At 44.1% G+C, this 24,108-nt stretch overlaps 1 protein-coding gene across 8 annotated transcripts in view; it reads right to left on the bottom strand.

Moving 5' to 3' along the window:
* PARD3 (par-3 family cell polarity regulator) overlaps window positions 1-24,108 on the bottom strand; it is a 2,149,932-nt gene that overhangs the window by 932,582 nt on the left and 1,193,242 nt on the right. For all 8 annotated transcript variants that reach the window (XM_069648049.1, XM_069648048.1, XM_069648046.1 and 5 more), the window contains exon 11: window positions 17,696-17,824. In XM_069648049.1, coding sequence (XP_069504150.1) covers window positions 17,696-17,824 — 129 coding nt within the window. The remainder of the gene's footprint in view (window positions 1-17,695; window positions 17,825-24,108) is intronic.

Genomic DNA, 24,108 nt, shown 5'->3' with positions numbered 1-24,108 from the left:
AGCACCTTGACCACAATGAAAAGGGACAGCCTCTCCATACGCCTCCCTTCATAATGTTCAGATCATTCCACAGAGACCCAGCTCCTGCGCCACACTTCCATAGATTGCCTCTCTTTGTAGACCTCAGCGTCTTAGCATGTTTTCCAAGCAAAGTTCCCTGCTGCATATACCAGCCTTCCTGCACTATTCCTGCTGCTCTTTTTGTGGGTGGGCTGGTCTCCCTTTATACACCTGCCGCCCTAGACAGGCTGCAGGTGTGGATGTCCAATCAGCCCTGCCTGACTACAATTAAAGGGATATGCCTGATCTTCACTCCTCTTAATGGGCACCTTCCTTCTCTCAGTACCAGAGTGGTGAACGAGTGTAGTCTTCATTGCCCTTAGTTGCCTCTTCTTCGTCTCACTACTATGAGGGTTTACATGTGAGAAAACAAGGGGAGCTGACTCACAATAACCCATAAAGGTCGGGGAAGGGTTGGGCTGGTTGTCAGTAGGGAAAGGGGGGTACTGTGTCTCACCCAGGGTTTCCCACTCCCAGTCACAAGCCGCCCTCCACCCAGGTTATTCTCCCTTGCTTCACTGCCCCCAGGGTCAGGATCCAATAGTGATGGCCTTCCCCTGGCCACCAGCGCAGAGGATCCAAGTGGTCTAGGAGTGAGAATACCCTCTGGTTTCTCGCACTGCACTGTTTATTTATTTATGTATGACTTATATAGCACAGCCCATGACCCGGGGGCTTAAGGGCGCTAGAAACGCAGGACAAAGACAATAGACAGCCTAGTAAGCCGACATATTGATATGTCAGAGGGATTAGAAGTCTGAGCAATTGCATTAGCTAAACAGAAGGTTCTTCAGTCCCTTTCTGAACACCCTAAGGGAGGTTTCATTTCTTAGTTTAATGGAAGTCCATTCTAGGAGGCTGGTGCTACAGAGTAAAAGGCACAATTTTCATCTGTGTCAGCCTGCAAGCGGGGTTCTTTAATAAAGAGCAGTTGTTAGATCTCAAATTATAATTACTGGCTTTTGGTACCAGCTCTTCATTGAGATAGGATGGGCCTGAATTTTTCATGCAATTGAACGTGATCACCATCAGCCAAAAACAAATTCTCTCCTTGATTGGAAGTCAATGTAGGTCCCTTCTATTTTGGTCCACAACAACTCTGACTGCATTATTCTGTATCACTCGAAGTCTATTAATCTCGCAGTTAGGTAGACCAATCAGTAGACTGCTACAGTAGTTTATTCTTGAACCTGTTAGTGCTCACGCTAAGGTTTCCAGACTTGTCCTAGAAAGGAAGGGTTGGGCATGAAACAGAAGTTTAATGTAGTATGCTGAAGAGGCAACTAGACACTAACCTGTGCTTTCATGTTCAGGTTGCAGTCCAGGTATACACCCCAACGTTTCAACCTTCTTTTTAATATCAATTGTACAGCCCCCAATCAGGAGTTATGTGAACTGTCCCGGGAGGTTATGGGTTTTCGTTTCTGTTCCCATGAGCATCAACTCCGTCTTGCTCTTATTGAATGAAAGGCCGTTAGCACACATCCAATTTTGGATAAGGCCGTAAATCCTGTTAATGTTGGATTCATCTTCTGATAATACACCAGTTAGGGGGATGACACATTGAGTGTCATCAGCGTAATTAGTAAACTCAACACCATAAATATCCAAAAAGTCCAGGAACGCCAAAGTAAAAATACTATAGAATATAGGGGAGAGACAAGCCCCCCAAGGTACTCCTTGAGCCAACTCTTTAGGATTAGCATCAGCTACGTCACTGCTCACTCACTCTCCAGTGTCATCCCCCAAGGAACAATTTAACCCATTGAGTTGCCAAGGTCGTGAAACCCGCTACCTCCTCCAACCTGGCGACCTAAGCTGTATGGTTTACCAGGTCGAAGGCAGCAGACAGGTCCAGCAGCATCAGCATGCTCGTATTACCCTGGTCCATGTGCCGGTGGAGTCTGGACTTTAAGTCTGGCAAAGCTGCCTCGGTCCCGTGCTTTTATCTAAAACCAGATTGCCTCTGGTTCAGAATGTCGACGGATCTCAGGTGAGCAAAAGCATGCATAGAAATATCTTGCACGACATTGTTCATGCAGATTTTAGGATCTATTGTCCCCTATAAGTTGGCACTTTTTGCATTTGCAGTTTTTACACACTTTTCTTCTTTTAAATCTTGGCTTGTTTTCCGCTCCTATGTCGCAGTAGTTTATCAACAAAGGGATGAGATCACAAATTTAGTGCACAGTAGATAATACAGATTACTTCATCAAGGTTTACACATAATTGTCACAACTGTTTTGGTTGTCTAATGATTTATATATAAAATATTGTACTTTATGCTATTAATCAGAGTAGAAGAACATAAATATGGCTTCTATGGTAAAACATATGATTACAACTAGCAGTCCAATGGAGGTTACACTCAGGTGACAAGCAACACTAAAATGTTGGTTTCTGTTTTTTGCCAAAAACAGTATGATGTAATAAGTGAATGCCATTGATGATTAAGCGATTGTATCTCTGACTGCCCTGCTTCTCTAAATCAACAGGGCGGCTTTATCCTGGTTCCATCTCATGATGCAACTCCACTAAAGACAAAATCACACTTCTGTCCTCTTCTCTGAGGAGTTTCACAGCAGTCCTGGCATGCATACAAAAAGAGGTGCACAGTCGTCTGGCCAGCTCCACGTGTCTTGCTGATTCCATGCTGGTCTTGGGAGGATAGCTCAGAGCAAACTGCTCACCTTGGTAGCAAGACGACACGGAGCAACACAGGTTCAATCCCTGTGTTCACACTTAGAAACCTCTGGGTATTAAGTGTGTTATAAATAACCTATATCATATCATATATCATAGGCTCTTCATTTCTCCTGAAAAGTAGGGCAACCCCTGGGGTTGAGGAATAACACAACTAGATGAAAGGTTGAAATGGCAACTCCCTAGCAACAAGGTTTCCCATGTGGGTTGCCCTGGAATGGTGGCACATAGCTGCCCCGTGATCGCATTTCAAGGCTAAGATAGTAGCTTAATGGGTGATGCACAGCAGGGATGAAAGTTCAAGTTCTCCTTAAGTGAGCCACAAAGGGTCTTTGAGATGGTCAAACCCCAGGGCGTACAGATACCAAAATACTTTAGCAAGCCCACATTAGCATCAAGTTTTGACAGAGCTAAAGAAAGCAGCTGAACTAGGACTGCATCTTGAAACATAACTAACAGGGGAACGATGGAGTACAGATATCCACTGGAAAAGTAAACATGCCGTGGTCCATGTGTGCTGATTGATACAGAAAGATGGATGAAGGATGAGGTGCAGTGGAGACATTCTTCTGGGTTAAGATGTATCAAGTGGGGATCGTATCTGATTAGGAGGGGGAAGAGACATGTTGTTTGCTCCCGCTCCCTACTTACAGAGGAGTGTTTTAATCAAGACGCAAAACGGATATGGCTGCAAGAGTACACAGCAGGTATCATCTGGGATCCCTGCTCTCCATCAGAATCTGGATAAGGTGGAATGGTCAATCAAAGTGTGAGAATCCCATGTTGAGTCCATAAAGAGCTGACTGCAAGGTTATGAGCAGGATATTCAGGTGGTGTGGACCTCCTTAAGACTATTGGATGATGGAGAATGTCTACTGAGGACAGTCTTCAAGACCTCTCATCTGATCAGTGTTAAGAGTGCTTCCAATAGCTTCAAGGAAACTTGGTGTTACTTAAAGCTTACATTTATTTTAAGTACAGGTTCTTAGCAGCAACCTCCCAGCTCAGCACCCTCCAACTGACTCTCAAGGAACCTGTAGTAGCCTCCCACTCTAGACTGCCACCAACACTGCACGTTCCATGGGTGACCCTCTTAACAGCACATAGTGGACTAACACAAGAACCCATGATGTGATGATAACTTGTTAGATCTAACACAATGCCAGAGGAAATGGTTATATAGAGGTGCCATGATTGGAAAACAAATCATCTTAAGGAATTGGAAAACTGCTACTACCTTACACAAAGATGTTTGGTTTCATGAAATGCATAGTCTGGCTGATGTGGAAAAGTTTTTATACAAACGACAAGACAAGAAAATGCTATTTAATAAGATATGGGGGAGATTTCTTTCAATATACTGAAAATGACAATTGAATATGTTTGGATGTGAATTCTACGATTGGGGGTGGGGTGGAATTTGTGTTCAGTGATTTGTAATCTTGTATATAGTTTATTTTTGTATTACCTTGATGTTTTTAATGTATTGTTGTAGTGTTAAAATTGAAAATATTTTTTTTAAAAAATAAGAACCCATGATGCTAATTATGTACAATGCTATAAGACTTGATGCTGCTGAGAATAACTATATACAGTGCCAAGCACAAAGAATAGTAAAAGATAAATAAATGGTAATAAGTGAGAACAAGAGGAAACATATTCCTAACATTGAGTAAATGTGTGACACCATGGTAGTCCAGGATGACAGACTGAAGTGTATGGATAATACTTGCCACGCTGTGAATGAAGGGTAGGGACCTCAGGGCCCCCACAGCAGTTCTGGGCGATGAGCAAGGTGAGACTGCTAATGCCTTTGGACATCAAGCAGGTGCTATGCCTAGCATCAAATGGAGTATCATCATCAAATAGAGCAGCATCCTCATAAGGGAGTACCCAATGAGATAACTCTGATTATTTAGAAGTGTTCCTGAGGGGGATCAGTGAGAGATGAGTCAGAACCAAAGGGATCAAGGATTTTATTTTTCTCAGACCTACAGAGTGTGCTCATTGGCAAGAGAAGGATGATGGCAAGTGTTCAGAAAAAAATGATACATTTGGGGGTTAATGCATTGTCCATGTCTTGCTAGACTTGCAGCATTCTAGACGACTAAATAATAGGACTTCACCAATCCATGAGAAGCTGAGTATTTCTTCGAGAGAATCGGACTGGTTGTTGGGAGACCTATGGAGGACGGACAACATGCGACTCCCCACGAACAGTACAACAGTGAACTACTGTAACCAGCCTAAGCAGAGACCGGGAGGATTTACTCCTGCTATGTGTCAGGCTGCAAAATATGCACTTTCCACTGGTGAGTGATAATTCACTCTTGTTGACTAAGAAATATGTGCTATGTGCATTTGGAGAACTGGAATTAATGCCAGGGGGCATGACAGATTCACACCTGGCTAGTAGCCTGCAACTTCAAATGTTTTAATCTGACTTATGTGGTGGGCATTATATTTAGTGCAACAATTCCCCCCCTCCCTTTAGTTAACTTCCCGGCTCGCCTGCACAGTCTTTCCTTCCTTTCCCTTCTCCTTCACCTCATCTGCCTTGCTCTTCATTTGATCTGGCGTTACCACCCAATGTATTGCTTTTGGGGGGATTGTAAGTGGGCAAGTTCATTGTCATATTCTTTCATATTATGCTTCTGAAAACTTGCACATATGACACTGGTTTGAATTTGCTTAACGTTTATTCTTGACGTGTTGCTTAGTAAAAAGATGTTGAAAGAAAATGAGTAACAGAAGGGATATCGCGCTACCTGTACAATTATGAGGCCATCATCTGACTTCGGCCAAATGCATTCCAATAAGTTATTAGAAGCAGAGCATGAAAAACAATTTCCGTAAATCTTAATCCTGCAGAAATCTTTCCTACGCAGATTCATGGAGGACCTCTCCTCCACATCCGCTCCGCATAATTTTGCATCCACGCAACATTTTCCCTACACATTTTCTGCTTCCTCTTCCCCAAGAGATTGTTATGCTGGAGCCAATAAAAACGAACAACTTAGGCAGAGAGGGTGCATACCAACTTCATGATGTTCACCTTTGGCTAGGAGAGAATCATTCTGCCAATAAATCCCAGTATCGTGATCTGAGCATTTCATAATCAAGCTGGGGGATGGATGGTGCTCAGGGCTTCAGGGGCTGATCGTCAGCGTTTTAGAGCGGTCTCCTAAATGCTAGTCAAAGGTTGTGTGGGACGGAGCTCACTTAAGGCTCTTCCGTACAGCTGGAGTCATGGAGGCACTTTGGCGGTTTACAAGCTGTTTTGGCACAACTACTACAGCAGTGACAACCTTTCAGCATTGAAGTTACAAATTTAATAATACCCTTTGCTCCGCTATAAAAACACAGACAGTCCAATTAAAGAAAGGCCCTGCTTCCTTTGCCACATAGGGCAACTTGCCATATTAGACTTAATATGTCATTCAGTTGAGCCGTATAAGTACTTCGTGAGAAGGGTGTGGACTGACCAGTCAGTAACATCGTATGTTTTCAACCAAAAGCAATTGCTGGAAAATAAAACAAAGACACGTTTTCAGCCCAAACCACTCAATACGTTGAAAATTCCAGCAGCAGCATTTGAAGGGAAGGACTATAATTTAGATTTCAATATGGAAGATTTAGCACATATAGCATTCTTAATTTCCCTCTATACACTGCTAAACCTATCAACCAGCCTTGCTCTTCCCCAGTTAGGTTTTAACCCGGGTAGCACAGGCAGATAACGCAGGACTAATACATTTTTGATAGAATACCTTATTATTTGGCAATATTGTCCCAAGGACTTTAAGTGCATCCTGGGATCCAGTATCGGATGGGTGGTGGGGGGAGTTTTGCTCACAGGTCCCTCTAGCGGAAACAGCAAGACCAACGAGGGAATCAGCAGCCGCTGAATCAATTTTCAACCAAGGAATATTCAAGAGTAAGGAGGAGAACATTGATGTACTTCCCTCAGTTAGGCACAAGGTTCCAGGGGATCAGCTCATGGAACAAGCGAGGTGCCGGTACAGGAGCCTGAAATCATAGAGGATGTAGTCATCATCAGCAGTTACGGAAGAAGAATGAGAGGCAAGGTGGTGGGCACCGGTCGTGTTCTTCGCTCGCCGATAAACACGGAGCTACTGGAAGCAGGTAAGTCAAAATGACGTCTTTACGTCACAGGTTCAATAGATGGAAGCAGCCTCCTGCCTTTCCCCAAAACTGTTGCCACTCTCCCACAATCTGGAATTTCCACCGGAGAGCAGTTCCACTGTCAAGGTTCACACGAGTTGCCACAATCTTCTTCACACAGAACTCTCCCTTGCGGCTCCCTCTCCAGATGCAACTTGGCATCCCAACAGCACCTTACTTGTGAGTTTTGCAGCAGAACAGTGGCAGGAGGTGGCGATCAATCCAAGACAATAGCTGTGTAGGACAAATCAAATAAGTTCAGACTGGGAATCCTGATCTGAACAGAGTTTGCAATTTGATAACCCACAAGGTGGGCCTGCGCTACTATTATTGCTAGACCCAGCGAGTGCCAGCCAGGTCTGGGTGTTGGAAAGTATCAAACATTGGTGATACAAGGCTAGAAGGAAAGCGAATGAGAAAAGAAGAAGAACAGACAGCAAGGAGGTGAAGGCGCTGCTGCAAGAGTGGGCAGAGGTGGGATGAAAGGGAGCATCGAAGGAGAGGAGAATGGAAGTGGCTTAAGATCGGAGTAGAGATTGGAGAAATTGGAGGAGAGTTGAGAGTTCTCGAGAAGGGAGGAGAAGGTGGAGGAGGTGGAAAGCAAAGAGAAGAAGGATCAAATTAAAAAAGCAGAGTAGAAAGAGGAGGAGGTAGAGAAGGGCAATAAAGCAGAGAGGGGAATAGAGAGCAACGTATGTGGACAATGGAGAGATTTAGGAACCGGAGGAGGAGGAAGAAAAGGGAGTAATAACAAGAGAGGCAAACAAATAGCTGAGGAGGGGCAAAGAGCAAAACCACCCAAGGAGAAACAGACTGGGATATAGAATGGTAGGTCAGAGACCTCAAGGAGGTGATGTTGACACATGCATAAAATATGGAGAGTTGCGAGGGCACGTGAGGAAGGTCCACTTGTTGTGGTGTATCGAGGAGGAGAGAGGAAACCAAGGGAAAAATAGACTAAATCAGGATGGCTAGGGTAACAAAAGGCATAAGGGGAACCTCTGGAAGAGGCACTTGACCACCACGTGCTGGCTTCCACTCTGGTAGATGGATTTGCCAGTGTTCCAGGGATTGCACCAGAAGCTCCTGAGGTTCAGTGCTATCTGGCAAAGTCTGATCCAGGTGTGGCAGTATTTAAAACAAGCCCAGGCCCCTCACGCCTGGCAGGTGGAAGGGTGCATCTAGGAGCTCAGCATTCTGACCAAGCTGGCAGTGGAAAGCATCAACCCAGCCAAGAAAGAAGTGCCAGGGACACTTGAAACGTCACGCAATTTGACTTTCAATTTACCACCAGGAGGAAAAGTACAAGGGAAGTGAGGGTGCACCGACTGACTACAGTCCTTAGGCAAGCTAAAATTGGTCCTTATTGATTTATTGGTAATCCCCTCAATCATTTAACCAGTCCAACCCATCCCCAGTGCCTCTTTGTATTATAACTTGTTTCTACCCTATTTTTTTGAGTCCCGAGTTTTCTTTTGATTCGCCCTTGATTGCAGGCAGCAACACATTTCGCATAGTGTATGCCAGGATTTTGTTAACTTTTCATTACAATTTTCCCACACCCTATTTTTTTTAAAGAATTTTCATTGGTTTTCACCTTCGACTTAAAAAGCATAAAGCATTTAACTATATGGTAGGTCATTATTATTCTTCCCACACCTCCCTCAATGCCTCCTAGATTTCCACAGATCCTTTTGCCCCTTCCTTCTTTGCCCACTATCCTAATCTCCCAGTGAGGTCCTACTGTTTGATGTGAAATGCTTCTTCCTTTCCTCATTTTCCCTGTTCACACTGCTCCCAGATCTTCGGTGTTGCCTGCACTGCCCCTGTTCCCAATTATTTCCTGCATTGCTATTCATTGCTACATCCCTTCCTTACACATTCCCATCGTGGGTGTGTCCCCTGTTCCCCACTTGGTGGCCAAGTCCCTCTTGGAGACCATTAACGGAGTGGCTATCAATTTCTTTTCCCATCCTGATCTTTCGAAAGTCTCCTGGTATGTGAAGTAGTAGCAGTCTGTGGTCCCTAGGGATCCCATCAGTCTGGATAGCTTGGTCAGTATCTTTTCCCAATAAGCAGTGACTTTGGGGCACTGCCAGAGTAGATGAATTAAGGTTCCAGCCTCCCTCCCGCACTTGTCAACAGCAGTTCCTCCGATTCTGAAGAGTCGCACCCTCCAATAGTATGCTCTGTGTAGTATTTTATATTCTATCCGACTTAGCCTGGATGACATGTTGAGCTCTCTATTGGCTATGTGTCCCTACACCCAATCCTTCTCCTCTAGCAGCCCCAAGCCGGTATGACATTTATATTTTAATTTGGTCATGGGTGCCGAAGTGTTAAATATCGTCATATATAGTATCGGGTTTGCTTTGCCCTTCAGTCGCTCCATGGGTAAATTCATCTCTGGGGGGGGGTCCCCGTTATATTTTCTTGCCCAAGATTATCTGTGTTGCCACTAGCTTCCTCCATTTTTAACTGACATGATATAAATATATATATATATATATATATATATTTGCTTATTTATTAGGCGCTTAACACCCAGAGGTTTCTAAGCGCGGACCCGGGTATCGAACCTGTGGTGTTCTGTGTTGTCTTGCTTCCAAGGCGAGCGCATTTCCCCAGAGTTATCCTCCCGAGGCTTAATAGAAGGATCTTTATCCACCAACCTACCCCATTAACACCCTTACGCCCACCATGAATCAGAACACACTGACTTCTAAAATCAATATGCAACATTAAAGCATGTTGTAACTTTGTCAATGGCTTACTGACCTTTCCAATACATGCCTAATCGCCAATTGGGTTTAGCAAGAGATATACGAGATAAATGCACGCACTGACATGGTAGCTAATGCAGTGTTGTTGTTAAGTGACAACATCAAAAACCTAATGTATCTAATGCTACCTGAGTGGGCACCAGGATCACGTCGGTGTGCATTTCCTTCTTTGAGGCAGCCTAGTACCAATAGCCATTTTAAAAAGAGGGTCTGCCAAACTGCTTTTTTTTATCGTGCATGATAAATCGCTGTAAGCAGGGCAAACCTGGTTTAGATGCCTTTCCTGGTCATCACATTATGTGTTTCATTCAATTTACTTTTTCATGCGGACTATTTGAACTGACAAATGCAAATCTATGTCCATGTCAGGTAGCTAAATAGAGCGAACCTATGTTGTCGTTCCCATTCATTTCCCAAACAGAGCAGGCATATCGCTTCAACCACTCCCGCACTAAAGGTCATTCAGTAATTTGTGAATACAGGAAGTCCATACTTCCTCGATGCTCTAGGTGGAGATGTTCCTTGTGTTGGTGAAATGCAAGTTCCAGTTTGCCTTACCAAATGTGAAAAAACCAACAAAAATGACATAAAAATATTCCATTTTGTCTTTCCCGCCACCAGCCAATTGTTCTGGTTTATGGGCTATTGCAGAGCAGATCAACACGTTGGTTGGTGCACTTGTGCAATCAAAGTACGTGTTCACCAGAGTGCAATTATGAACATATTAATATGAACACCCTTTACCATAGCCCAATGAAAATGGGCCCTCTACAATAAGGTATTACTTCAAAAGTCAAACAAAAAGAAGAAAACGCGTAAACATCATCTACCTACATTTCCAGCAGCAAAGCACATTTTACTTATCAGTTTTAGCCCAAGCGATAATGACCCCTCCCCCAAGGTCTAGAACATATAACTAGTATCAATAAAGGTTTTGGAGTTGTGGTGGTTTACTAAAACATGTTCGTTTAATTATGAGTAAAGTACACAAAACAGGTTACTAAATTTAATGTGGTTTCATTTTTTTATATTTAAACTAGGTTGTCTTTATAAGGTACGCATTTTGCATTAACTAGAATCGTTTCTGCATGAACTTGCTTTACGTGCAATGTTAAAGTGAGTGTTTTTTTCTTTACAAAAGTGAAAGCATTGGTACTCATTTTAGCTTTCCATCCGCTGCATTAAATTCGTTGGGATTGTCTTGTAGGAAGGAATCTTGCTGGGAAATTGCACAATTTCGTGAATGCATAAACACACGCTTTGTGTTTCCCTAACTGCTTCTGAAATATGAATGCAGTCAATACCAGTAGTTATTGACTGCATATAAAAAATTCGGATTGGCTGAACAATAATTGGGCAATTATTACTTTCATGTACCAACATAGATTAAGCAGAGTATGGCTAAGGCTGCAGTTTGAAGCTGGTGGCATTAGAATATACCAGAAAGTGCTCATCTATTGCAAATGCACTATTTACAAACATGATATAGTTGGTGTAGCCTAGTTTTTGACCAGCACACTACGTTTGGGAGATAAACATCCGAAACTATATGGTAATTAATGTTTTGAAAAGGAGGCTGTCTCTTGGGATAAGGAATGCCCTAGGACCTGTTTTTAGAAGAAAGATCTACTCATGTTTTATGTTAGGCTCAACCTTTATTCAAATATTTGACTAGTTGGATTTCTAAAGCATATCTGATGGCTTCCTGTTGACTTAATGTTCATATATTAACATTTTACACATAGATGTGTTGCCCACCCCACTGGCAGGTGGTCTCGAGACTGAAATGACCGGCACCACCACCACTTTGACTGATTAGCATGTGAGCCACTGTAGCATGCCCCCCTAGCCTGGCAATCAGTGGCGGGTACTGGACTAGAATCTGGTACCACTAATTGATGATTTAACAGAATTTCAATCAAGAGCTACTATTTTTAGGCACCTCTTTTACGAATTTATTTTGTATTATATTTTAATGCGATCATATTTTTTTTATTTATATTGGAATTTGTTTTCTGTGAAAGAAATGCATGCTTTTGTACCCGAAATATACTTATTTATCTATCAAACAGAAAGCATTCATCGAGTAGTGTGGTTTGTTTTTAATAGGTTATACCATTATACACGTCGCATGTCAATTTTTCTTGCATAGACATGGGTTTACATCACATTCCTCAAAATCCATCAAATTCCTCAAAATCAAATATTCACAAATATACGCTATAACAAAATACAGACCAAAATGTCTGATATTACTTGTTTCCAACAGCTTAAATATTTTTCCCTGTGTACAGTTAAAACAACAAGATTGTCAAGAAAGTTAGACCTCCAAATGCCTCTGCATCATAAAAGTAGTGTTTTTCAATAAAGCTGTTCACAACAATCAGAACTGTCGATGCTACATTTTCTGCATTTATATTTTAGAAAACCTATGTAAGAGTCAGGGATGTCATTTCACCAAAATGCCTGGGGAAGTGGAAGTGACCTGATGACATCACATGAAGTGATGTCATTTGACCTCACCCTAAGTGACATCACAGGAAGCGATAGAGCACGACCTTTCACCCCATGCCAAAGCAGGAAGTGGCATTACATAGCATTATTCCTGAAAAGATGCTGTCTCCAGGCCCTTTAAGGTTACTTCATGTAGATTTATTTCACCTTCTTAGTTACAGTTACATATTCAAGACCTATAAGGAATACACAGGACATTAGCTAGGACAACACTGGCTCCCATCACCCAGGCAGGCCAGCTGTAACTGCCTCCACTCAGAACTCTCACTCAGAACATTCCATCATTCACTTGTAAACATTCCACGTGACATCACTAGATTCATCATACCAGACAGACACTACACAACACACCACACCTCCCCCCTTTACCCAACCACACTTACACTGAGTGCATCACATACAGGCACGGCACTACACAACACACCTCCCTCCTTTGCCAAACCACACAAACACATGACACAGCACACACAGATCGACACTTCCACAGCAAGTTCCTCACCATCAAGACAACAAACCAAAACATCCTACATTCTCGAAAACCCTTCACCAAAACAACAATATTCCCTCGGCCTGTTCCCGCCACAGACAGACAACTGGGCTCTCACCCCAGGGCCAAACCCGCCCAGGCACCGGGCTACTTCACCTACATTCTGACACCACCACACAACTTCATCGCCACCTACCACCCGCCCCCACCTCAAATATCGCAGGTCTCCGGGCTGCCACCCTGAAACTCCAGCAGGCCTCTAGACTGCCACTCTAGAGCACAATCAGGCCTCAAAGCCCCCAAAACGCCAACCACAACCTCACACTAGCAAGAAACTGCCTCGCAGTGGAAACACATCACTCAGTTCACACTCGCACACACGTCATCAACTCGACCAACCGAGCGCATTCCACCACACCACGTTGTAAAAACCTACCAAACACATTGAGAAAGTTGGCCACACACTCCCATGCCATCAACAACCACTGGTATAGCTTAACACTCCAATCCGCTCATATGACATTCTCACACAGGTCGGAACATTGAACCCATGATATAAAACAGGTCCACGCTAACACCACAAGTAGCATAGAAAACAATTTTCTCATCACCTCAGGACACCACCCCCCATTCCGATGGGTCATTGTCAGGCGTCTCCAGGTACCCCCTTGCCACCAGCTACATACTGTCCCCAGTGGATGAGAAGGGTAACAAACCCTAGAGGAGGCGCTACCTCCCCTTAGAACAACCACAACGTTGTTCAACCATTACCCAAAATCAGGTAAGCTCCATAAACCAAACCCATCTCCAAACTTGAATTTAGATAAACCCAGACCTCCTTGTACTAAAAGAGCATAGGCGCTACCTCGCTCTAGAACATCATGACTGTTCAACCTCTACCAAATAAGATAAATATCATACCAGACCAATAACCCTACAGGAGGTCACAACTACCTCCCACAAAATACAGCGTCCAAACCACACCAAACACGCATTACTCATAGATAACTACACATGTCTAAAAAGACCAACATACATACCCCATACTCACTGTGGGTGGAATCCATTACCAATCTTCCACTGACCCTCTCCATCCAGACACCAACATTGCATATTAAATACAATGTCATCTGAGTCAGATTGAGAACATATGCATTTTAAAACCATAAATCTCCATATCCAAATGTCTTGCTGTAATAAAAATAAAAAATAAACAAGCAAGAGTAACACATTTAGGAACCTAAAAGTCCATAGCCATTTAGGCTCTAAATAAAACCTAACGATTCATAGCCTTAGATAGGCAACACTGTAAATGTGATATCCAGACCCTACCAGTCCATGTTGCTTCATGCAACTCTAATCGCTGAAAATCATGTAAAAAAAATGTTAGTACCACCCCTCACATGCACACCCTTCCATCTGTGCACACTTAAGCATAGCAGATTCAAAACGAAAGTCCATGTTGCACTACTGCAATCTTGAATGCTGCAAATCCTCAAAAAGGAGTTAAACACTAGTTCGTACTTTCTAACATTTAAAATCATTAACAGCATATTCCACGTGCACCCATCCAGACCCATACTCGACCAGGCCACACCTAAATGCCCAATGCTTTTATCTACCATACTCGTCACCCATGTCCACCATATCTCAAAACACATCCCCATCAACATTCCTGCAAGCAAAAAAAAAATGTAAATGCCAAAAATGTAAACACATTCCATTACTCTAACGTATTTGTCTAAACACCCAACAAGAAAAGGAATACAATTGTGCAGCTACCATACATGTCCTGGATGGCAGACCCTTCCCGTAAATGAGACAGACACTTCCCATACGTCGGCTCACCGTATGTCATGAGCACATTGTGCTCTGACTCTGGGTTTGAACAAACCATTCATGAAAGTTCAAGTTAAAACTGCAGTACCGGAAAGGTCCTTGTGCCTTCCATGCACCTTAGCCCACTTGAACCGAGAGCATCATCCCCATTGATGCCCGCTACGGACGTCTCACTGATACAGACGGCTCAGCAACACTGCACCACTGGCTGCTGCTGAATGCCTTGGACAGGCGGAGCGGCTCCTTTACGTGGCGCTGTTTCACTCTTCTCCATTTGCATCCATTTCTTTCCGGGTGCCGACAATGTGACACCTACACGTGGCACTCTGCAGCGGTCTGGTCCCTTACTCAAAAGACTCACTGTGGACTACTCGCCTTGGACCCGTATGCAGCATGACTGCTGCAACGTATAACCAGCTTTATATATATATATTTTTTTTTTTTTAAGAATGCTCACTGAGCAGCAACGACACAGCGCCAACAGGCACTCGGACCGGAATGCTGGGAGCATCAAGCTCCAATCCTTCACCATCACCCCCGGATCTTCATGTGACATAATCAGTCACACACCATCAGCAGAGGCGGACCTAGCTCCACCTGGCCAACGGTCATTACACAAGGTCCATACAGCAGCAAGGAAACAGTCTGCATCCTTGTACATTGCCGCACCGAACCCTCACAGGCAATGCGTTTTCAGAGTTTCAAACAGCCAAAAACATGATGTGCACGATAAGCACAGTACCATGCTGCCAGGGTCCCATAACTTCAACGCCTGCAATTATCTCGTGAAAAGGACACCGTTTAAAACAACTGCTTTCCATTACTCTGAGTCCACATAACATGGGACTGATGTGTAGGCAGGCAAACAGTCCACCTTCTTCACGTCAAAAGCACATCAATTTCACAAACTCAGAGCAGCGTCTCTTTTCTCCCATTTCCATTCTAACTTAAAGAAAAGTAGTGCAGCATCACATTCCTCCCAGAGGGGTAGCTCTTCACTACAGCGCACGTAGGACCAGGTTACAGTGTTTGCTTTCCAGTATTTCCTTTTATCTGCTGGTCCAGCCACTTCTCCAGCCCCCAGGGCTGAGCTCTGCCTCCCACTTATGAGCTGCCCTATCCTAAAGGGGCCTCTTTCCTGTACTTCTGCCTGCGCCCTTGGTGATGGGACTTACTGTCTTTTGGGGGCGGTGTTGTCCTTCACCTGCTGGCTGTCCGTGTGCCTCCTGCACCCCCCCCCCACAGCAGGTTCCTTTGCCTTCCTTTCCAGTCTGATGGACGTATGTCCAACTTCAAAAGACCTCCTCGTCGCCAATGAAAAGATGTTGTCTCCAGGCCCTTTAAGATTACTTCATGTAGTTTTATTTCACCTTCTTAGTTACAGTTACATATTCAAAATATATAAGGAATACAAAGGACATTAGCTAGGACAACACCGGCTCCCATCATCCAGGCAGGCCAGCTGTAACTGCCTCCACTCAGAACATTCCAAATTGTCAACATTCCACGTGACATCACTAACTTCATCATACCAGACAGACACTACACAAAACTCACCTCCCCCCTTTACCCAACCACACTTACACTGAGCACATCACATACAGGCACTACACAACAGTTCCTAAGTACACTACGAAAAATATGGTTACAATATTACTGTAATGTGATATACATTTCATACAAGAATAGATCACCATATCTATCGTTAATATCAGTGTGTATAGTCCCATATTACCAAATTACTGTGAATGCAAGCAGAAGTTCAAGGCTAAATGATAATGTGTTATTATATAGAACTTGGGCGTAAGTGCTTTATATACATCAAATATACATACAATACCACCCAACCTGTGTTGGTACTCATTTATCGACCTCGAAGGATGAAAGGGTGAGTTGTCCATGCCAGGATTCGCGCCTGCAACCTGCAGATCACACACATATTGCAGCAGTGAGCAATCAAACCCACTTAGCTACTTTACCAGCTATAGCGATTTTACCGACTATAGTAAAATTAGCAATTACAAGTCTGAATGTTCTCAAAGTCAGAAAGCAAATTACACTCTGTAGTGGATACCATTAAACTGAGATTTGACAGCAGGTTAGTTCATCTGCAGATCTGGTGCAAAGTTGGCCACATGTCAAGCCTGCGTGGATCTACTTTTCAGACTTCAGAGGCTTAAAAAATACATACCATTGTGAGGGTTCATTACTCTGTTTTAAAGAATTTAGAGTAGCGCAGGGAAAGCGGCACACTCACATGAATGTCATCCTGTACTCTGGGCACTCGTTACCTCATACAAGCAGACAAACATCCCAAACAGCATTTCAAGGAGATAGGAAAGATAGCACATTACAACAAAGCATGAAGTGTGGAACAATAAAATTAAGGGCCACATTATGTGCTACGTTTAAACATTTCTACACTGTAGACACGCTTTTAGGCACAAGGATTTTGTCAAGTGACTGAGGACACAGATGGAATGTCTTGTGATAATCGTAACATTGACAACGGCAGAAAAAAAAGCAGGCTATAACCACAACCTGTGAAAAGCAAAATACACAGTCCGAAATGGATGCTTATTCTACTCTAAATGCTTTTTGGACGTTTTTGTCTGCATTTCAAATTTGAGGTGTTTAAGGACAGACAATCAGTGACTCACCCCCAGAAGTGGGCCTGAAATAAACCTTTAATGAGGCTTGCATTTATTGTATAGAATTCCAGAAAGACAAATTATTTGTTATTCCCATTCTTTCTTATTTAGGGTAACAGCTCAGATTGTTAAACTTGTGGAACCCCATGTTTTAGAAGAGGTCTGTATAAGAAAGCCTGCCACTACAAAAACAAAGCCACATGGTGCTGGCCATAGCCCAGGAGCTTACGTTTAAAACTTTTTTTTCAAACATTCATTTTTTTAAAGGCGTAGCATGGGAGGCCATGGGGGTTGCAGTTGCAACCCCTAGCAACCCCCAAATGGCGTCCTTGAAGAGAGTGTTTTGTATATGAGGCACGACCATATATGGCACTACTGTGACTAGGCTAGTTAATGATCCCGGCTGACAGACTGCGACTGAGCGAGGTTGGCAGCAAGTAATGAGGGTCAAGGCTTTATGGAAGACTACATACCGGTTCTCTGGGATGGAATGTTTCTTCTTGGCGGAAGATTAACAGGCTCACAGCGCCTCCCATCTTGGTACTTCTCAGAAGAGACACGACTTCCTCTTGAGTTTTCCCTGTTAGATCTACGCCGTTAACCTAAGACAAAAGCATAGTTGTTATAATGCGGTCACAGGTCACGAGGCCAGGAAAGGAAATCTTGTCACAGTTTAATCCCTGCAGACACTACACATAGATTTTAGATTTGGCAGAAGTTGCACTCATTAAGGGATTTTCCCTTACGAGGCCGAACATTTGTTTTCCCTTTTGAACCATCTGTCCTATAAGTGATGGTGCAATGGGTGTACCAGCCCAAGTGTAGTGTCCATTCAAGGTGGCAGCCCTGTTGAAAATGCGGAGGCCTGCAAGAGCCTGGAGATTAAACTCATTGTGCATCCCATAGATCAAGCTTGAGGCCCCGTGAGGAAACTTTGACTTCTGCAGTAGATTTCAGCCTTCTGTTCTCTCAAAGCAGCATTTTACCCAAGCTCTAAACACCTACTCGAAGTATGCCAAAGCACCTCAAACTTGGGGTAATCTGTTCACAGGCTGTATTGCTCTCCCAGGTGTGCACGGACAATCATAAATCACCAATGCAATTATGGAGCCAATACTTTGAATGCAGGAAGACACAACTTGCAACCACACACTCTTAGAAAATAATGAGCACTTATACAGCTATTTATTCAAAGCTCAGAAGCAACCAGTGATAACATAGAAATAAATCACAGAAGAAACAAAGAATTCAAAAGAAAATACATCACCGTGAGCGTAACTGGATTCCTCATCTCGCCAGAAGCGGCTGGAAGACCCAGATAACAGCCAGGTCGAGAGCACAACATCCCACAGGTATGCCGGACGGAAGCGTCCCCCCTCCGGCTGAAGTCTCACCTGACCGCTCAGGCGTTCTGCATTTATGCACCCTTCAAAAGGGGTGGCGATTTCGCGAACCTTCTGGCAACGCACTTGCGCATTGATGAGCCGCCGTTGGTTGCCAGCTGGGTCAACCGACAGTAACCTCAAGTAGCAAAGTGCCTCCCTCCTCTAAAAACAAGCACCACGAAAAACAGTCCCATAGCTCATAAGACATAACAAAGTTAGCTTTCCCAGCAGAAATGTCCTTGACTGCATACCAGGTTTGGAAAGCTTCATCATCGTGAATCTAGCTCTCAGCAAAATGAATGCAGCTTTTCACTGCGGCATGAAGTAAATATCCATCATGGCTCCGAGCGCTCCCAGAATGCACTGCGCACCAGTGCCATGTTTTAGCTCAAGCATAACACAGGCACGCTATGTAAAGTTAGCTAGCACTTTGAGTTAAGCAACTTACAAAGACCTGAATCCCGGAAGGTGTCTGCTCAGAAATGTATCCTTCAGAGGTACATGATATACGAGTACCATTGAGTCGCAGAATCATAACACCAAGCGCCAAAGAAAAGTCGATTCATGGTATGCACTATATCAAAATGGTATATTGCTTCATTATTAATAATAAATATGCCCTAAATTACTTTTAGGATCACCTTACAAAGAGGCAACACAGAGCCCAAAATCCAGTCAGGGTGGAAAAAGAAGAGGATGAGCAAGTGGTTGTCAAAATGAACTGTGAAGCATGGCTACAGTGGGCCTAGACCATTATGTTATGTTACTATTCTTTCACACCGTGCCAGATCACACCCGTAGTAGTGTCCACGCACATGGGCTTCTCCATGAAGTCGCACATGGGGCCCGTTCAAGGGGTATCCAGACCTTAATCTGCTGGAGGAAGAAAAATGAGTGAAGGGAAGATGGGACGATGGCAAAGTAGAAATTGATGCCACAAAGGAAGGGAAGGGATTCAGCAGGGGCGTGGGGGTAGATTTTGTGATAACAGGGGAGCATGCCAGTTCTACCAGGTGGACAATAATCCTGCAAGAGAGGAGTAGTCTGTATCCTTACATGCCTATTTTGGGGTGTGTTTTTAAGGCAGATTTGGATAATTGTAAATTACGACAGTTACTACACAGTGCAATAGAGGCACTATATAGAGCATCTGTGTGGCCCTGCACTATCATATGAAGAATTAGAATTACGGATTTGGTAGTTAAATGTATGATTTGAGCAAATAAACAACTGTCAAGAACTCCACTTACCCCACCATGAAAGGACAGGTGCCGGCATATCAAACATTACAAAGTAGAGTTACTATTATGCACTTGACTTAAGCTGAAAATCTTTTCATGGGATTTTTTAAAGATTAAATGTTAAAGGTATTTGTACCGCGCACCGTCACCAACGGAATTGGTCCCCAGGCGCTCTGGCGAATCTGTAAACGATAAGGTGGGATGGGTTAGTAAAGTGAAGAGGGAGTAGGATAGTGAGAGGAGTGGTGTTCTGTTGGCAGCTCCAACTCAGTGTACACCGGGTGCTGAGCTTTGGTGCGGGTATTGGATCGGTGTCAATCCGCGTGTGCTGTTGCTCCGGCTTATTTGTTGTTGCAGTGTTGTGAAAAGCGTGCGGCTTGTTGTGCGAGAGATGGTTGTGTGAGTTTTTTGAGTGAGATAAGTATGCAGAGTTTGAGCTTATATTGGTTAGTGGGTTACCTGACCTTTAGCATGCCAACATTCACAGTTTTGTCTAAGTGTGGCTCTTGTTGGCATTCACAATCCCATCTAGATGCGGCTCAGGTCAATGTTTAGAATTCTATCTAGGTGTGGGCATGCCAACATTCACAACTTTATCTGGATGCTACGCAGGCTGGTGTTCACAATTCTAAGTCTGGCACATGCTAACATTCAAGTTACATCTAGGCGCGGGCATGCTATCCTTCAATCAATCCTATCTAAATGATGAAATATGGCTGCCACAGATCCCAGGGTGTTACAGTGGGTATACATTTACTATGCCACTCACACAGAAATTGAAAAAACACTTGCTACGTACATACATCGCCTTAACTTGATTTCTAGCGCCCTGGCCAATGGTTCGTAGCAACATGGGCACAAGCCCTCGACACAGACCACTGTGGCAGGCTGGAAGAAGGAGTCTGACACAACACAGATATTCTTAAGTGTTTTATTTTAAATAATGTTTTTCTCTCTTCCCCACGATAGTCGTTTCCACTTTAACGCTTCACAACCTTTTTCCTGCCTTAGGCTTTTGATATCGGTTTCTGCTCACTTGTACTTTCATTAATACATGTAGAACAATCAGTCTGTTTGCTTAATTATTCACCCTCCCGGTGGACACCTGCTCCTCCAGCACACCCCTCTATCTGCATCACCATTGGGTGACTTCACAGAAGCCGGCTCATGCTCGGGTAGGTCAATTTCCTCCCTTTGCTTTCACTGCTCGGTTGCTCTGTTCTCAGCTGCTCTCTAACTCACCACATTTCCACACACCAACACCGGCGGGGGAAGCTTTCCTTGCTTCCCATCATCCCAGTTTTAGAGTAGTTCGAAGGGCTCTAGGCCCACCATAGAACCTCTGTGGTCACGCCACCTCTTCGACGGTTCCTCTGATTCCGTCAGGACAACTGTTCTCCTGCTGTCTGCTCTGCCGGTCCTCTGATGTTCCCGAATTGTCATCCCTGCTTCTCAGAATACTGTGGACTCTGCGGCTGCACTCACATATGGCCCTCCTTGGCGTTCTGACGTCAGGGGTCTATCCCTGTGTAACGCTCTCCCCCTCATGGGCCTGCTCACCAGTTTTCATAGACATTTCTTCTTAAAGTGATATCTCCTTTATGTTCAGATAACGCATTGGTTTCCACATTACCTACAGCCAAATAGAAGGAGGACACACTGTTCTGGATGCAAGGCAGTCCCATGTATGGAGACACAGTGTCCCGGGATTTTGAGTTCTAGTCCCCTAAGAGGGAGTCACTCCCAATGAGGTCCCACTTGCCCAGATCCCTAGGGAGGGCCTTGCGGAGCAGGCTCACCACCAAAGCCTAAAAGGATGTGGCTCTCCCATGAGGAGATGGGACAAATACTCCCTATTTGCCACACCACCTACAGACAGAGCTGCAGAAGGTACTTCTGGTGTCCACCCACCAACAGAACAGTAAAGCTATCTTGCAGTTTCCCTCTCTTCCCATCAACCCAACCCAATTCCCTCTTTTACAGGAACATCAGAGCGCTGAGAGACCTTGCAAATGTTAGCAGTAGGAGTGCCAATAATTTAGCATAACATTTATGATCTCGTAAGTGTTTGTGCTATAGTGAAAGTGTATTCAATTTAAATAGGCACATAATCAATGTTTGACATTATAGGGAATATGTAAATTTAAAAGTAAAGTCGACACTTTATGATGGTTCATGGTTTGCATCGAACACAGTTGCAATATCACTATTGCAAGCTGCAGGGGCAGGCAGATGTCCAGAGTGTGCACTGTCTAATAAGTTGTGATTTAAACATGAACATGGGGATGTTATTAAAACACCACATATTTCTATCCTCCCAAAAGAGTGACTTCTATCTAGCTCTGCATCCATATGACATCCTAGGGTGGCCTGCACTAATCCCATATGGAATATATAATTGATTGGCATCTTTTGTTATTTCACAAAAAAAGACCATGTGAACATAGAAGATAGTACTTGCATGCAGATTTTTTACTTAAGCCTGACCTGCGGATTTAGCACAGAAAAAACACCAAGTGTGTTCCATTTATGTTTTAGGGTGCGGGCTCCAGGAAGCAGACGCTCCCTCTGAGGAAGGAGACGGTGGCAGTTACCATGGTGGTTGTACCTCTGTGCCAACTGGCGAACTACAATTCCCGACAGGGGCTGGTGCACAAAGATGCTGCAATGTCTGACGTGACCACAGAGCACCTGATGATGTCATCTCGTATCACGTGATGCCGGTGTATTTCCCTCCCACTTCCTGATTCAAACAGCTTTTAAGCCACTGGGTTGTACTGCCTCCTGCTCCTTAAATGCTGTGAGTGGCTGTTTTGCACCTCGTTCTCAGCTTCCCTCGGAGAACTCATTTTCCCGACCTTGGCTGCTTGCGTTTCCTTTTGGATACTCCTTACGATTGTCTGTCTGGTTGAAGATCTGGCTTTTGGACTGTGTTATGGACTCCTTTGGATCCCACTTTGGATTTATTTACTTGTAAGAAGATCTGGTTTTTGGAACTTTGGACTGTGTAAACGACCTCTCTTGGATTTCTCTTTGCATTTGTTGCTTAAGATTTACTGGGTTGTGACTTTGGGAGTGACCTTGAATCCTGCTTTTGGCTTCTCCCTGTGCCTGTTTCTAGGTTTCTTGACTTGTCCTCACTAAATCTCATTCTGGTAAACCTAGACATTAATGGGAATTGCGGGTGGGCATGAGTTGGTGACCCCTTTTTCTGATTGTCTTGCCCTTTTCTTGCAGCTTCCTGGTGAGTGGTTCATTATAGTACCTCTCCAACGACCTTTCAGGGCACCCTTTTTTTAAACCCCCCTTAGAGGGCAATTGGGTGGTCAGGAAGGGCTGTTGCCGTCCGACAACTGTATTTCCACGTACAGGTGAGCCTCAACATTATGACCAGGATGCTCCATTTGTGCTCTGCCTACAATCATCAGCCACACAGCATCCAAACTCTGGCAGTACAGTCAATCCAGTACACTGCCAAGACAAAAATAAATAAAAGAAGAAATGTGCATGTGTGAATGCTCAGGTGTTTACTGTTGATGGAGGAAATCGAAACGATCGGCGGATGGGTACCGCTGGCTCTCAGGAGGCTTTCTTCATGCAATCCAAGCTGTGAAAACTCATTATTTTTCTTAGAAGATTCAGGAGGTCTGTAATGAATCATGTGAACTTTCCACAACTATTAATAGATTTTTGGAACAAGAGGGCCACGTGTACATGTCACAGTCTTCAAAAGCCAGACAGTCTGAAGCATCCTGAAGCACTAACATTTGAGCCAAAATCTACCACCAACTAATTGTGCAATTTAAGATGAACATTAAATGTAGTTTTCATGGTTAGAATGTTAGGTTTCATGACCACCCCACATCCTGCCAACATTCTCACCTGCCACAAGGCAGTACAGGTTAGGGCTACATTTCTCCTTGCTTCATTGGACATAGCCTGGCAGACACGTTACCCAGGCAGAAAATTACTTCCTTTTCTCACAAAACATTTTGGAAGGATCTAACTTTTAGCTTAAGAAGGTTGACGAGCCACGTTGTGGCTTCATCTGACCAGTGTGAGGGAGGGGTCCAGAGGCGAGAGAGAGGAGGGAGGGCGAGAGAGAGGAGGGAGGGCGAGAGAGAGGAGGGAGGGCGAGAGAGAGGAGGGACGGCGAGAGGGAAAGGGAGGGCGAGAGAGAGAGGGAGGGCGAGAGAGAGGGAGGGCAAGAGAGAGGGAGAGGGAGGGCGAGAGTGAGGGCGAGAGAGAGAGAGAGGGAGC

The sequence above is a fragment of the Ambystoma mexicanum genome, chromosome 2q (genome assembly GCF_040938575.1).
Source record: "Ambystoma mexicanum isolate Mex_15411 chromosome 2q, UKY_AmexF1_1, whole genome shotgun sequence".
Taxonomy (NCBI): Eukaryota; Metazoa; Chordata; class Amphibia; order Caudata; family Ambystomatidae; genus Ambystoma; species Ambystoma mexicanum.
The sequence above is the reverse complement of the archived record's forward strand: the minus strand, read 5'-3'. Positions and strand labels throughout refer to the sequence as shown.